This window comes from Esox lucius, chromosome 21 (assembly GCF_011004845.1).
Source record: "Esox lucius isolate fEsoLuc1 chromosome 21, fEsoLuc1.pri, whole genome shotgun sequence".
NCBI classification, from domain to species: domain Eukaryota; kingdom Metazoa; phylum Chordata; class Actinopteri; order Esociformes; family Esocidae; genus Esox; species Esox lucius.
Window position 1 is genome coordinate 31,951,794 of NC_047589.1, and position 15,976 is coordinate 31,967,769.

Genomic DNA, 15,976 nt, shown 5'->3' on the forward strand with positions numbered 1-15,976 from the left:
GGCATCAAAATGGACATGTATTTTTCCAAAAACATTTCTCAGTTTCAACATTTGATATGTTGTCTTTGTAGACTATCATTTTCAATTAAATGATTTACACATCATTGCATTCAGTTTTTATTTGTATTTCACGCAGCATACCAACTTTTTGGGAAACGGGGTTGTAAGATGTAATGAAGACGAGTTGGATGAACGTACCAGGAATCTAAAACGCATTGCAAATGTGTCGAAAATATAAAAATATTTCGAGCAACTGTTTCTTTAAAAATGCTTTGGTGAACCCGGAAGAATATTTTGTTTTAATCCTTTCCCATTATCTCATCGCGAAATGTGAACTATCAAGCAAGCTGCAACAGTGTACTTTAATTATTTGTAAATATGCGGTAGTTAGCAAAACGGCTAAAGTTAATCTACTGTATTTCAATTATAATAATCTGCGTCAAGGAAACCTTTCAAAAGATGTTGAGGTAAGGTTAACAAGCTTACGTTAGCCAGCTAGCTAACCGCCTCTGCACGCAACAAGCAATACATACAGTATGTGATGTTGACTTAAAAGCAATTTACAAAACGAGAGATGTAGAACATCGCCACTGAGACTTGCACATCACTGGTTGGAATAAAACGTGGCTTCAATTGTTACTGTAGCTAGCTAACGTTAGCATATCTTTATTTGTTTGATAGTGCAATAGAACATTTAAATAACCAGTACTGGACTTTCATGCGCGTTGGTTGATTAAGTTTTACCTAACATGCATATTCCAACGTTTATCATTCGTTTTTTTGTTTTCTATTCCAAAAATTTTTTTTGAACGATGCTTTCTAATGACTCCAAAGTAACGAGTCGTCTGGCTGCGGATTCCTACAATATGATCACTGATTTAATGCATGGAGCTCCAGCTCAGAACTGCGACCAGCGGCTGTTTTCTTTGGCAGGGAAAACAACTGACCAAAATGCAGGCAGCATTCGATAAGAAAAATACATGTTTATGAATGATAATTAGACGCAGGATGCTTGTAATAAATCCCATGTATTCATTTATTGAGGGATATGATAGACACATCTTTATAGAACCTACACACAGACTCGGCTTAAGTTAGAAAAAGTCGAGTAATTTATCGCTCGCCAGTAGGGGGTCTGGCCTTGGCCTCTGATGAGACATAGAATTGGCCACCTTGACCCAGTAGAACAGACGCTGCCCAGAAATCACCCTGCCACACATCCGGCCTGCAAACTACTTCCCTTTCGTGCCCTTCCCTTTGAGTCCGCTGTCTGCATGCTCTCTGTCCTGTTCCGTGTTTATATGCACCATTTGTGTCGGTTGAATTCAAAAACCTGATTCGAGCATGGCATCATGGCACAAAAGATGGATTGGGATGCATCGTAACTAACGAAGTACAGGAAGGATGCATAGGGTTACAAAGCAGGAGACACCTGGAGCACCAGATGAAGGTGACTTGACAGGTGTTTGGCCACAACAGCCCAAGAGGGACAGCAGACCAGACTGCATCCCCCAGAGACGAAGGCGTACTGCTGCCCTGGGATGCAGCAGGGAAAGGGCACGGCAGAAAGAGTGTGTATCTAAACGAAACAATTCCAACACAAGACCCAAAAATGAACCTGTTGAGATGAGGTCGAACTGTTCTCCCGATTCATTCTGAACCCCAGGGAGACAATGTGGGCTGTCTAGGCCAGGCCCCTACAATCAGTCGATCATAAAATATGCCAGCTGTCTGATACTAGCACCCTGACCGTTTGTGTGACAGTGTTGCCTTGTTGTTTTAAACTGTTTAAAGCCAATTATTGATGTTTAAAACATTTTATTTTTAGTTCTACCACAAATGTAGCACTGAGTATCTTCATGTGTGATATTGTGTCCTTGCAGGCTGTATGACCCCATCGATCTCTGTGGAACATGCTGATCCTGTTTGCCTTGGTGGTTCGGGTCAGGGATGGTCTGCCCCTGTCAGCCTCCACAGACTTCCATCACAACCCCGAGCTGCAGGAAAGGAAACAGCAGCTGAGGACGGTTTCCAAAGCCCTTGGCCTGTTCCCTGACAGAGGGGTGGTCAAGGGTCATGACCTTAATATATAGTAAGAAATAAATGCTAAGAAAAGAGCAACGTCAACTTGTTTTTGAAATAGTTCACTAACATTTAGGGATGCACGATATTGGATTTTGGCAGATATTTTCAAACTCATTTTGGCTGATACCGATATAATTATTTTCCCCCTGATGTATATACACTTTAATTTTACTGAAGAGAAATCCAAGTCTCTCCTGTACTACCTTTACCTTATTACACTCGTGTTGTAGATATGGCAATACACATGACAAACAACATTTGATTCTACCATAAATGTATCATTTTACAAATGTAAACAGACATTCACCCCTGAAAAATAGGTAAATTATTTCACTTGGAGGAGAATAAATGATATGCCAGTGCCACATTAAACTTCAGTCCTTACGAGTAAAATAGATTAAAAAAATGCATTTTCAAATAAATAATATACATCCATCTCCTACTTGAACAGGTCTGCCAAATGCTTCCCTGACATAGTAGTTGGTACTGAAATTTACAGTGGTCACAAAAAAGCAGCTGTAGTCCAGACCTACACTTCAGTCCTTAGGACCCACTTTAAAGTATAATCAAACTTAAAACCAAGCTCCTTAAATTGTCTGGTGAGCCACACACAGTCCTGTAACAAATCATTGACAAACTTTGTGCTCCGGCTTCCAGCAGGGTAGTTTTGGTGGTCTGCACGCCTCTGTCCGTGTCGCTCCGCCGTCATGTCAGTGCCACAACCGCGGGGATCACATCAGCTGCAGAGGCCTCTGCAGAAATTACATCTCTGGTCAGCTGCTCAAAGGGGGCAAGAAGTGTGATCATATTTTCTAGAATTCCCCACTGATTTGCCGTCAAAGTTGAAGGAAGCTCGAAATCAGCAGCATAAGCAACTAGTGCCCTCTTCTGCTCGACCAAGCTTCGCATTATATAAAATGTCGAATTCCATCTGATAGCGACGTCTTGTTGAAGTCGTTTTACCGACATTCCGAGCACTTTCTGTACATCCTCCAGCCGATTGTATGCCAGCCGGGAGTGCTTGAAATGTCCAACTATTCTCCTTCCCACGGCCACAACATCTGCCACGCTGCGCTGAGACAGGACAACTTCATGCACCACCAGTTGCAGCGTGTGCCATGCATGGTAGACTTGCCACACCAAACTCCACCATAACTTTAGCCATGTTTCGGGCATTGTCACGTTACACGACATGCACTCTTTCTATTTTCCATTTCCCAAACATATTATCAAATGCGGATGCAATTGCAGCTGCTGTGTGAGAACCGGAGCATTCCTGTGAGTGTAGGACAGCTTTTTTAAGGGTGAAGTCTTCGTCTATTCACTGGGCAGTGAGGCTCAACATGCTAACAGGACTCACGTTTGATGTACAAATATCCGTGGTAAAGCTAATGTGACTAGCACCAGCGAGGAGCCTTTCAATGTGACTGGCGACAACCCTCAGGTTCAGGTGAGGCCACATCAGAAAAGTAGCGCCGGCTAGGCATAGCATACCGCGGCTCTAGGTACGTCATTAGCCTGCTCTTTTACCTTTGAGTGGTCGCTGCTGTATTTTCTAGCTTTGTAAAAGGGCTGAAGTAGAGGCTGCTGATGTGTTCTTACTTTTCAAAAAGTATTGGTGCTGCTCAGGATGACGGCTCTTAAGATGCATAATCATATTTGTAGTGTTGAACGAGTGTTGTTTTACGCCTCCTCGTATCACTTGTGCTAAGTATTGCAAATAGCAAGTTTGTTATCCCTTTTACAGATCTCGAAATAATTCCTCACAGCCGACATGTTGGAAGTTTAAGTTGCCGGCACTCATGCTACGTTCACGGTCGTCACGTGCGCATAGTAAACACGCCACCATATCGGCAAGGCTCTTCAGCAGAAATATTCATATCTGCCGATGATGGTCATTTTAAGCTTTTATCGGCCGATACCGATGTCGTGTCAATATCATCGGGCATCCCTACTAACATTGACAAAAGTCTATTGTCCGAGAAATGTACTAATAAGTTTGACCCCAAGCCCAAATCAGTAAGCTTGGTAAATAAAGTTTTTTAAATCTCAAAAGTAAAGGATATAATCTACTCAATGGGCACAAAGCCCTCAACGTAGATGGTAAAGCATTGTCCGGAAACAGGTTAGGCCTAGTCCAGGACTAAATACAGTGCCATGAATTGTCCATTGAGCTTGAGTTTTAAACTGGAGTTAGGCTTGATCTGTGACTGGCGCCAGGGAACTGGGTGCAAGGAGAATCTGAAGCTCCATTAAACCAAATCTACTGGACAGAACCAAAAGCAGTCTCCGTGTTTTGCTGATGAGGGCATCGGAACAGAGCCCATGTGAAGAGATGGAGTGTTCAAGGCCATCCACTGCTGCCTGCTGTGTTCAAGCTGGGACTAGTTGTTTGTTTACTAATGCCCTCTCTTCCCTCCCCACCTCCTCTTCTCCCCCTAGTTTCCTGTCCAGTGAGGGTGTGTCTTACATGAGTGTGTGTGGTGCCAGCCTCCCTGCTGCCACAGCCTTCTGTTTCCTGGAGGATCTGCGCTGGGACTTCACAGCACGCATCGACAAGGCCAAGGTTACCCTGGCAACCAGGCCGTACCCTTTTCTGGAGTTCGGTACGTCATGGAGAGGTCAGGGGTCGGCACAGAGCTTGGGGTCACTTTACATGTCAAATTCATGTAAAGTGAGTCAGATACAATATAAAGGAAACTTCAAACGTATTTGACCTTTTTGTTTTGTTTTTGGTATTCCGGCACTTTAGATGGTACAGTGACTGTGAGGGTAAAGTGCAGACTCAGCTTAGAAGATATTTTCAAGTATATTGGATTCATACATTACAAAAAAAAATTGGGGTAAATATTTGGACAATTGGCTTCACTGCTGTCTCTTATTAGGCAGGTGTAATCATTGTTACAAGACATGTCACCTTTTAGTTTTGATTCGTGGCTATGCCTTTCTATTTTGAGTCTGTTTCTCTTGCAACCGCTGACTTTATATAGCCTGCAAGTTCAATCAATCAATCAATCAAAATGTATTTATAAAGCGCTTTTTACAACAGCAGTTGTCACAAAGTGCTTTACAGAGACACCCGGCCTTAAACCCCAAGGAGCAAACAACAGTAGTGTTGAATTTCAGTGGCTAGGAAAAACTCCCTAAGAAGGTCAAATTTTAGGAAGAAACCTAGAGAGGACCCAGGCTCAGAGGGGTGACCAGTCCTCTTCTGGCTGTGCCGGGTGAGATATTAAGAGTCCAATTGGAATAATAAATAAATTTCTCTTGGCTAAATCCAGAGTATATTTGATTTTAGACTAGGTCAGAAGTATGACCAAGTGGACAAGGACAGGAACAGCAACGGTCCCCCCAAACCAGGTAATCCGCAGGTGTGGACCAGGACCTCATCTCCTTCTAAAATTTAAAATTGGAGGAAACTGAGAAAAGTTAGTAGTACATCCCTCATGTCCCCCAGCACAATAATATAGCAGCGTAACACCTTGGAAACTGAGACGGGGGGGTCCGGTGACACTGTGGCCCTACCCGGGGGAGGCCCCGGACAGGGCCCAACAGGCAGGAAATCAATCCAACCACATTGCCAGGCATCAACCAAAGGGACACCCACCAACCGCAACCCCCCTGAATGAGGGCCGAGTATTGCTAGTAGCGTACAGCCCAACTGCACAAGTGCGCAATAGAGAGTCAACAACAAGCCAGTGACTCTTCCCCCGAAGGGCATTGGAGGGAGGGCATCCCAGTGGCGACGAGAGCCCACCTGGCAAGACAGCAAGGGTGGACAGTATCAAGCCTACTGGTCACCTTCACGCCCCCGGGCCAGGCTACACCTAATTATAAACCGTGCTGTAGAGATGAGTTTTTAGTAGACACTTGAAAGTTTGCACTGAGTTTGCATTTCTAACCTTAATTGGCAGATCATTCCACAGGAGTGGAGCTCTATGAGAAAAGGCCCTGCCGCCAATTGTTTGTTTAGAAATTCTAGGTACAATTAAAAGGCCTGCGTCTTGCGATCTAAGGTTACGTGTAGGTATATATGGCTGGATCATTTCAGCAAGGTAAGTAGGAGCAAGTCCATGTATTGATTTATAGGTTAAGAGTAAAACCTTAGAAGTTGATCATTATGAAGCAGATACAAAAATAAATGGGTTAGATCAATAGCAAACATCTTGGTAGACCAAGGAAGACCGCAGAATACCTTCAGTCGTGAAGAGAATACCTGTTCAACAGATCAGGAACCGTAAATATTTCAAACAATATATGAGAGTATATATCATATAACGGTGTGTATATATATCATACTTAAAGTAGGATATATCATATTTGAAGGAGGGTATATCATATGCGAGGGAGGATCTATCCTATGCGAGGGAGGAGCTATCATATGCGAAGCAGGATATATCATATGCAAGGGGGGGATATATCATATGTGATATATCCACCAGCAGAGGATACAATTGTGCTCATAAGTTTGCATACCTACACAAGGCTGGAATGGGCTAAAAGACCATCGCCAAGCAGCTTGGTGAGAAGGTGACAACAGTTGATGCGATTATTCGCAAATGGAAGAAACATAAAAGAACTGTCAATCTCCCTCGGTCTTGGGCTCCATGCAAGATCTCTAGGAAGCCCTCCCCTCCCCCGTGTTGTCCCTGTCCTTGTCCATCTGGCCATGCTTCCGACCTGGACTAAGTTTAAGTAGTTTCTAGACTCAGCCCGCACGCATTTATTAATTATTAAAATTTTAATCTTAATATGTTCACCTGGTACAGCCAGAAGAGGACTGATCATCCCTCTGAGCCTTGGTCCTCTCTAGGTTTCTTCCAAAATTTCAACATTCTTAGGGAGTTTTTCCTAGCCACTGAAATTCAACACTGCTGTTGTTTGCTCTTGGGGTTTAAGGCCAGGTGTTTTGTAAAAGCACTTTGTGACATCTGCTGAATTTATAAATTAATTTGATTGATTGATCTCACCTTGTGGAGTTGCAATGATCATGAGAACGGTGAGGATCAGCCCAGACCTACACGGGAGGATCTGGCTGAAAGTGTTGTGGTCAGAAGAGACCAAAATCGAGCTCTTTGGCATCAACTCAACTCGTCGTGTTTGGAGGAGGGGGAATGATGCCTATGCCCCCAAGAACACCATCCCCACCGTCAAACATCGAGGTGGAAGCGTTATGCTTTGGGGGTGTTTTTCTGCAAAGGGGACAGTACAACTTCACCACATAAAGGGACGATGGACGGGTCCATGTACCGTCAAATCTTGGGTGAGAACCTCTTCCCTCAGCCAGGGCATTGAAAATGGTTCTTGGATGAGTATTCCAGCATGAAAATGACCCAAAACACACAGCCAAGGCAACAAAGGAGTGGCTCAAGAAGAAGCACGTTAAGGTCCTGGAGTGGCCTAGTCAGTCCCCAGACCTTAATCCCATAGAAAATCTGTGGAGGGAGCTGAAGGTTCAAGTTGCCAAACGTCAGCCTCGAAACCTTATTGTGGCCAACTACAAGAAACGTCTGACCTCTGTGATTGCCAACAAGGGTTTTGCCACCAAGTACTAAGTCATGTTTTGCAGAGGGGTCAAATACTTATTTCACTAATTAAAATGCAAATCAATTTCTAACATTTTTAACATGCATTTTTCTGGATTTTTTTGTTGTTGTTCTGCCTCTCACTGTTCAAATAAACCTACCAATAAAATTATAGACTGATCATTTCTTTGTCAGTGGACAAACGTGCAAAATCATATTTTCCCTCACTGTATATTACCAATTCTTCAAGGGTATTCAAACTTTTGAGCACAACTGTATGTCACATGTCAAAACAGACAACCAAATGCCTCTCAACTCATTTGATGGAACCTCATCGTGCAGCACTTCTTGCCTGAACAAGTCGAAGACCTGATTTGAATCCAATAGAGTTCCGCCTTTAAAATGCTGAAGACAAGACGAAGGGCCAAAAACCTGACGCAAGTAGGACCTGAAGATGTCTGCCATACAGCTGTGGCAGAGCAGCAACTGGGAAGATACCCAGTATCTGGTGTTAAGTGGTTGCAGAGTTCAATCATCAAGGATATAATTGGTTCATCCATTATGGATAAAAAAATAAAATCAAAGTAAACTTGACCATTTGCACTCTCCCCAAGCTACACACACAAAGTCCCACCAGTAACCCTGACCCTAACTTAAACAGGCACATTAAAATAAGCTTGTCTAATGGGACCTTTGTGACTTCTGTTTCCTAGACAACAGTATAGCTCGGCTGCAGCAGCAGTACAACCAGAAGGGAGCTCCAGCCCTGGAGGTGACATTGACTGAGGTCCAGGAGGATCTGAAGACACGCCCACTGCAGATCCTCACCCCGGAAGAGGTGGAGCTTACCAACAAGGCATCCAATGGACATGCAGAGCAACTTCCTGACTCTGGTAAGAATAATGTTGTTTAAAGTGTCTAACTCAGTAGCATCTGATAAATGATTTCCACAGGGATGTAATTGTAGCATAAACAGGCTGGTACCCAGGCTGAGGCATAAACAGGCTGGTACCCAGGCTAAGGCGTAAACAAGCTGGTACCCAGGCTAAGGCGTAAACAGGCTGGTACCCAGGCTGAGGCGTAAACAGGCCCTCCGTTGGTGATGCTGGATCCACTTTTGTGATACTGTTTTTTCTTTCATGGTAAGTCTGTGTTTCATCTATTGCGTCATATCAGAGCTTGAATCTGTGTCGTATCTTTGGTCCAGGTCAGAATCTGAGGTTAGAGCCGGTCACCGCCCCAGGAATCCTCTCCTTGGTCCTCAACATCATGTGTGCTTCTCTCAACCTCATTAGGGGAGTTCACCTTACAGAATACACCTTCCAGGTACACTTTGTCAGCCCCAGGCACAAATGCTACCTTTTCAGATTCTCAGTTTACTGACGTCTCTCCCACTGTCAATCTGAGTTGGTGATCCTAGACTGTATAATATCCATCATATTTTTAAACTAGGATGATTATGAAGGGGTTTCTTGTGTTTTGACCTAGGATGATTATGAAGGGGTTTCTTGTGTTTTGACCTAGGATGATTATGAAGGGGTTTCTTGTGTTTTGACATAGGATGATTATGAAGGGGTTTCTTGTGTTTTGACCTAGGATGATTATGAAGGGGTTTCTTGTGTTTTGACCTAGGATGATTATGAAGGGGTTTCTTGTGTTTTGACCTAGGATGATTATGAAGGGGTTTCTTGTGTTTTGACCTAGGATGATTATGAAGGGGTTTCTTGTGTTTTGACCTAGGATGATTATGAAGGGGTTTCTTGTGTTTTGACCTAGGATGATTATGAAGGGGTTTCTTGTGTTTTGACCTAGGATGATTATGAAGGGGTTTCTTGTGTTTTGACCTAGGATGATTATGAAGGGGTTTCTTGTGTTCTGACCTAGGATGATTATGAAGGGGTTTCTTGTGTTCTGACCTAGGATGATTATGAAGGGGTCTGGAATGTGGGGGCATTCCTGCTGGCGTTCTTCTGCTGCCTGTGTCAGTGTCATCTGTACCTGTTCCACTCCCCTCTGAAGAAGGTCAAGTCTTTCAGCCTACTGAGTGTCATAGTGCTCTGTAACTGCTTCCTGTTTGGTCTGAGAAACGTCTGGCAGTTCCTGTTCCACCTGGGAGTGGCCGTCCTCGCCACCCTGCTCACCCTCAACAGGAAACTTCACGACAGAACCAATGACTGTGGAGTCTGAGGAAATGGGGGACTGTTTAGCGTGTCGCACCAATACTGTAGGCAGTTTACATCCAAGTTAGTGGATACCTTTTTAAGATTAATGACGCAAGCCATGTACTATTAGACACCAGAGCAATATCAGCTCAGAATAATCTACTTAATTCAGTGATTTAGAGTGGAAAGATTAGGATTTTGGAGGTCAGTTCCTCTTCTGCCTCTGACTACATCCAGAAAGGAGAGAAGGACCCACACCACATGGTGATGTGTGCTAGCGGTCAGTTTGACATCCTTTTATTACTGGAATTAACATTTCTTTAATTTGTTCTGTTGATTTATTTACATGTGTATTTGCACTAAAAATACATGGCGTCCAAGGCTGGTTTGAGGAGTCACTAGAGGGATGATTTTGAGAGGTTCCTCAAATCTGTTTCTACAAATGAAGTCTACATTTGGTCATTTGGATTTGTGATGTGAAGGCTCCAGCTCACTAACTGATCAATCAGACCAGGGCTCCAGCTCACTAATTGACCGATCAGACCAGGGCTCCAGCTCACTAACTGACCCATCAGACCAGGGCTCCAGCTCACTAACTGATCAATCAGACCAGGGCTCCAGCTCACTAATTGACCGATCAGACCAGGGCTCCAGCTCACTAACTGACCCATCAGACCAGGGCTCCAGCTCACTAACTGACCAATCAGACCAGGGCTCCAGCTCACTAACTGACCGATCAGACCAGGGCTCCAGCTCACTAACTGATGTTTTAGGCAAAATACTGATGATAGCTGTGAGCTGCTAAAGTTCTGTGTTAGTGTAGCCGTAGTTACTGGAGTTCTGTAACTCAGTGGAGCAGAGACACTGAGAGCTCTGCTCATTTTGGTGTATCCCAGCTGTACCTGTGCTGCTCAGCCTGAGAAATGTGAATGTACACACTCAACATCATGCGTGGCAAGAACCCAGACGAACCTCACATTGGTCATGGGTCTCGCCGTCCATACCCAGACGATCAGAGTGGCAATGGGATCCTTGAAAAAAAGGTTGTTAGGGATGCAAATGTCCATGCTCTTTTGGTTTCCCCCAAAAAAGATGGAATCTTTGAAACTCCTGGCGGCTGAAGTGAAAGGACAGACGGATGGTGGGAGTGCTCTCCTAGTATATAACCTGCTGTACTTTTTGGCTAACGTCAAGTGCATGCATTCAAATTTCTCAGGCTGTGTTACACAATTCCAGCTGGAATAAACCAATAGGAGCAGGGCTTCCCTTATGGGGAGGAGGTCCACGAAACCGAACTAGCCCCTCTAGCCTGTCATGAGCTCTGGTTAACAATGTGTATTTTTGCTTCTATTGAATTGATGAATCAAAGTGTCTGGCCAAAGTATTTGTTTGTGATGACAATAAAATCATGTGATGTTGATGCAGAAAGTTTACAGAGCAAGGGGTGCTTCACATCCTATTTAATTTATAATGTGTTATAATGTATAATGATCCCTTAATATAGTGGTCACTGTTTTACTTTGTAGAAAGTTAAGTTGTTTATTTCTCAAGGAATTGGAGTTCAGGGTTTTCTAGCTTAGAAAGTGAGATTCTTTATTGTTATATTGGATCAAGTGTTTGGTTCAAGTATATATTATACTGCTGGTTATGTTGCTTGGTTACAGTGTGGGTATGATTTTATTTGTGATGTCTGAAGCAATCTGGCTAACATCTAAATATAGGGAAATTAAGTTATATTTAATACAGTAGCTATTATGAGTTTAATATGCTAAATATTTTTGCTGCGGTTGCATTTTGTAGTGATAGAAGCAGATAGTTGTGATTCTGAAGCCTTACTGTCTGTCTTTGCAAATATCTTTATCTCCTCATCTCTAAGGGCTCTGTTCATATTGAACAACATGTTGTTTTTTACTGTGTGTAATTAGGTGAATAATTCCTAATATAAAGAATTTGAACAGATGTGTGACCCATGATCAGAAAAAAGCTGACTTTCTTTCCTTCAATTTAAGAGGAAATTGTACTGATGTTATGCCTGTAAAATATTCAAACCCTTTCTACTGAAATTAACTCAAGAGTCTGAGACATTCAGGGAGAGATATGTAGATCCTGTTTCTCAGATACAGCACTGTAGTGGAATGTCCTGTTTGTTTTAAATCAGAGAACAATGACTTTGCAATACACTTGGATTTTGTTACAAGTTGTCTAATGACTATTGAACTGGCAAGTGAGTGGAAATACTTTTTAGATTTGATATGGTTCTGAAATTTGTATTGCAATGTTAGATGCTGCCACTTAATCCTGAGGTGTTTAATAAGTCTGAATCAGTCAGAACAGTGTTATAGCTGCTTTTAAGTGCTGATAACCTCAACAGGTCTGTATCATCGCTCATGGACGGACATATTGGCTCCTTTCTGCTTTCTTTAAATTACTTCATTTGTCTCTGAGAATATATTGAAATTGACACAAGTGTTTGGTGTCCACAATGTTTTTACTCACTGTTAATATTAAAACCTTTGCTTTTGATCCGGTACCTAATATATCATTTTAAATCAGAAAATGAACAGAAATGACATTGACAAAATGATTTGCACCCTGGACTCCCATTGCCATGGATGAGGCCTTTCTCGTGCGCTGGCATTTTGGCCCTCTCTCTCTCCTCGTGCACATGGACTTGTTGCCTTGAGATTGTGCTTAGCTGGAATGTTGTCTGACCTCCCCAGGCAATTCTCTGGATCTGTTCTCCATGCTCATTGATACAAACCCAGTGACACACAACAGGAGAATGAGTCCTTTTCTCTGTATGGACTGGTTGAGTGATTTTCATATTACAGAAACTGAAACTTATCACAGGTACTTTCAAATTCAAGTAGAATCACCCTTTTGAAATAGTTAATTCTAGAAGGGGCCAGTAATATTGACGGGACCATTTCTGTTATTTAGTAAATAATTCAGATGTTGTTCAGTTGCAAATGGTTCATTATTTGAATAAAGTATCAGGGTGCCAATACTTTACAGGAGGGCCATTGGATGTGTTATTACTGTGTAGTACCTGCTGCTCTAACTGACCTATAATGGGTTTATTGTATTAATTTCCTATGTTGAAGGCTGCTAATGTCAAGGAGTCCTTTTTTGGAAGAGAGTCTTAATGTTTTAATCAGCGTTGGCTGTTTGATATAAATGTTTTATGTCTTTCATAATATTGTTTGACAAGAGATTCAGTTTGTGACATGTTGTTTGCCTATTGAGTGTTTTGCATTTTTCTGTTTACATTTTCTAATGGAAACAAAGAATACAACTGTCTAAAAGATGAACTCATCAAGTTGACCAAATTAACAATGTTGTTAATTGTTGCTGTAATCTTTGTAAATTGAGATTTTAAACTAAACACTGTTCAAGTTCTTCTGATGTACTATTTCTAATATACGGTTCAAAGCTTCAATGCCTAAATGCTACCAAGCCATTCCATGAAGGCCAAACAGCTGCAGTAGGCCTGTTAAACACATATAATCCCAAATTACACACTATTGCCTAAATAGTGCCCTGCTTTTGACCAGGTCAAAAAGGGCTTTTGGTTTGAAATGAGTATGAAGCGAATAGGGTGCTGTTTTGGATTTGTAACTTTCTGGCACTGGCAGCGTGACCTACCTGAGATGTTCCCTTGGTAACTGTACTCTGACAGTTTACTGGTGACGATAAAGGTTTAAATATTCATCTTTCACCAGTTTCGTCCTGTAGTCTTCAGAGGGTCCATGTTAGCCACCTTCTGCATGTTCTTTTGAACGTCCTTTACACAAGATTCAGTTCCATTAAAATGGATTGAAGAAGCAAAGCCAGAACCCTGGTGTCCCCAGTGGCAGCTTTGAGATATTTATTAAACTGCAGGCTTTGGTAAAAGCCTTGTGTTTTGATGAACTAGCTTCATTAAGGGGAGGAGGCAGGGCCTTTCTACCCCAATCAGTGTAACTATTCAATGTACCAACCAAATATACGACATGTAGACAGGTGCTTGGTGTAATTCCTGCAGTTTGTAGTGGAACTGACGTCATTAAATACTGCATCTTTCACCAGTGGTGTGCTGTGATATTGTCAGCGTTCTGTGCTTTATTCTACCACCAGGGGGCAGCCAACCACCGCTCAGATCTCCATACTCGCGTTGGCCCGTCTCCTGACTGGAACCACGATATGGTAGAACAGGTCATTAATGGTTGGTTCAGAGCGTGGTAAAAGCATAGAGATGCTTAGAGGCCCAAATAGGGAGACAACGTGTTCTAGCATGGATGTCACAGTTCAGAAGCATCTGCTGTTTATTTATACAACTAGGTGGAACATTTAACTTCACTGGTTGATTCCTCCTGAAGAATGGGTCAGTCCTGATGAATGAATCAGCCTAATAACACTTCTGACTCCCTGTCTGAATCAGCCCAATGATGCTTCTGACTCCCTGTCTGAATCAGCCTAATGATGCTTCTGACTCCCTGTCTGAATTAGCCTAATGATGTGTCTGTATCAGCCCAATGATGCTTCTGACTCCCTGTCTGAATCAGCCTAATGATGCTTCTGACTCCCTGTCTGAATCAGCCTAATGATGCTTCTGACTCCCTGTCTGAATCAGCCTAATGATGTGTCTGAATCAGCCCTACGACACTTCTGACTGTCTGAATCAGCCTGTTGATGCTGTTTGATCCAGAATAATAATAATCCAGTTATTAATAATAATAACTCTATGACTGCAGTTACACACACTGACAGACACACTGGATGAATTAATGTTGTCTCTATCCAGAAAGGTATTACATTATTGACAATGCGGTCCGATTTCTACAAAGTTATATTTTCTTACGGTGTCTTTGTAATGTGAAGTGAGTCCTCTTAACTCTGAAGTTCTGAGTGTGAATAATAAAAATTTAAAAAAATCTTCCTGGCTAGTCAGTTCATTCCTCTCTATTACAGACTGGATCTGATTAGTTTTCCTTCACTTCTCAAAGGAAATAAACCTTTCCAAAACAATTACTGACAAAAACTCCATGGCTGCAACTAAGATTACAATATATTCTACAATGCACAAATTTTGATGAAAGTTGTTCACTATTTATCCTGGCGTCCTTACATTGGCTGCCTGTTAGGGTTAGGGCTGATTTTAAGGTTTTACTCTTAACCTATAAATCAATACATGGACTTGCTCCTACTTACCTTGCTGAAATGATCCAGCCATACATACCTACACATAACCTTAGATTGCAAGATGCATGCCTTTTTATTGTACCTAGAATTTCTAAACAAACACCCGGGGGCAGCGCCTTTTCTCATAGAGCTCCACTCCTGTGGAATGATCTGCCAATTAAGGTTAGAAATGCAAACTCAGTGCAAACTTTCAAGTGTCTACTAAAGACTCATCTCTACAGCATGGTCTATGATTAGGTGTAGCCTGGCCCGGGGGTGTGAAGGTGACCAGTAGGCTTGATACTGTCCACCCTTGCTGTCTTGCCAGGTGGTCTCTCATCGCCACTGGGATGCCCTCCCTCCAATGCCTTTCGGGGGAAGAGTCACTGGCTTGTTGTTGACTCTCTGTTGCGCACTTGTGCAATTGGGCTGTACTCCGCTGGCAATACTCAGCCCTCATTCAGGGGGGTTGCGGTTGGTGGGTGTCCCTTTGGTTGATGCCTGGCAATGTGGGTGGATTGATTTCCTGCCTGTTGGGCCCTGTCCGGGGCCTCCCCCGGGTAGGGCCACAGTGTCACCGGACCCCCCCTGTCTCAGTTCCAAGGTGTTACGCTGCTATATTATTGTGCTGGGGGATATGAGGGATGTACTACTAACTTTTCTCAGTCTCTTCCAGTTTAAAATTTTAGGAGGAGATGAGGTCCTGGTCCACACCTGCGGATTACCTGGTTTGGGGGGCCTGTTGCTGTCCCTGTCCTTGTCCACCTGGTCATACTTCTGACCTAGTCTAAAATCAAATAGACTCTGGATTTATCCCAGTGAAATGTATTTATTATTCCAATTGGACTCTTAATATCTCACCCGGCACAGCCAGAAGATGACTGGTCACCCCTTTGAGCCTGGGTCCTCTCTAGGTTTCTTCCTAAAATTCGACCTTCTTAGGGAGTTTTTCCTAGCCACTGAAATTCAACACTACTGTTGTTTGCTCCTTGGGGTTTAAGGCCGGGTGTCTCTGTAAAGCACTTTGTGACAACTGCTGTTGTA

General features: G+C 42.9%; 1 protein-coding gene across 2 annotated transcripts; it reads left to right on the top strand.

The window, feature by feature from the left end:
• The first annotated feature begins 263 nt into the window (after positions 1-263).
• Positions 264-13,666, top strand: sec22c (SEC22 homolog C, vesicle trafficking protein). 2 transcript variants are annotated; one of them, XM_013132366.4, is made up of 6 exons: positions 264-467; positions 1,884-2,092; positions 4,528-4,691; positions 8,324-8,503; positions 8,818-8,936; positions 9,531-13,666. In XM_013132366.4, the coding sequence occupies exons 2-6, from the start codon at positions 1,914-1,916 to the stop codon at positions 9,795-9,797; spliced, it is 909 nt and encodes a 302-aa protein (XP_012987820.1). In that variant the 5' UTR covers positions 264-467; positions 1,884-1,913; the 3' UTR covers positions 9,798-13,666. The 2 variants fall into 2 exon arrangements, with proteins under 2 accessions (XP_012987820.1, XP_028972207.1); XM_029116374.2 differs by lacking the exon at positions 9,531-13,666 and adding an exon at positions 9,063-9,516.
• The last annotated feature ends 2,310 nt before the right edge of the window (positions 13,667-15,976 follow it).

Excerpts from the sequence above, each read along its gene's own strand:
- sec22c (XM_013132366.4), top strand. The coding sequence starts at position 1,914 with ATGCTGATCCTGTTTGCCTTGGTGGTTCGGGTCAGGGATGGTCTGCCC. Across the intron at positions 8,504-8,817 it reads AGAGCAACTTCCTGACTCTG|GTCAGAATCTGAGGTTAGAG; the intron begins GTAAGAATAATG and ends TCTTTGGTCCAG. Across the intron at positions 8,937-9,530 it reads TTACAGAATACACCTTCCAG|GATGATTATGAAGGGGTCTG; the intron begins GTACACTTTGTC and ends GTTCTGACCTAG.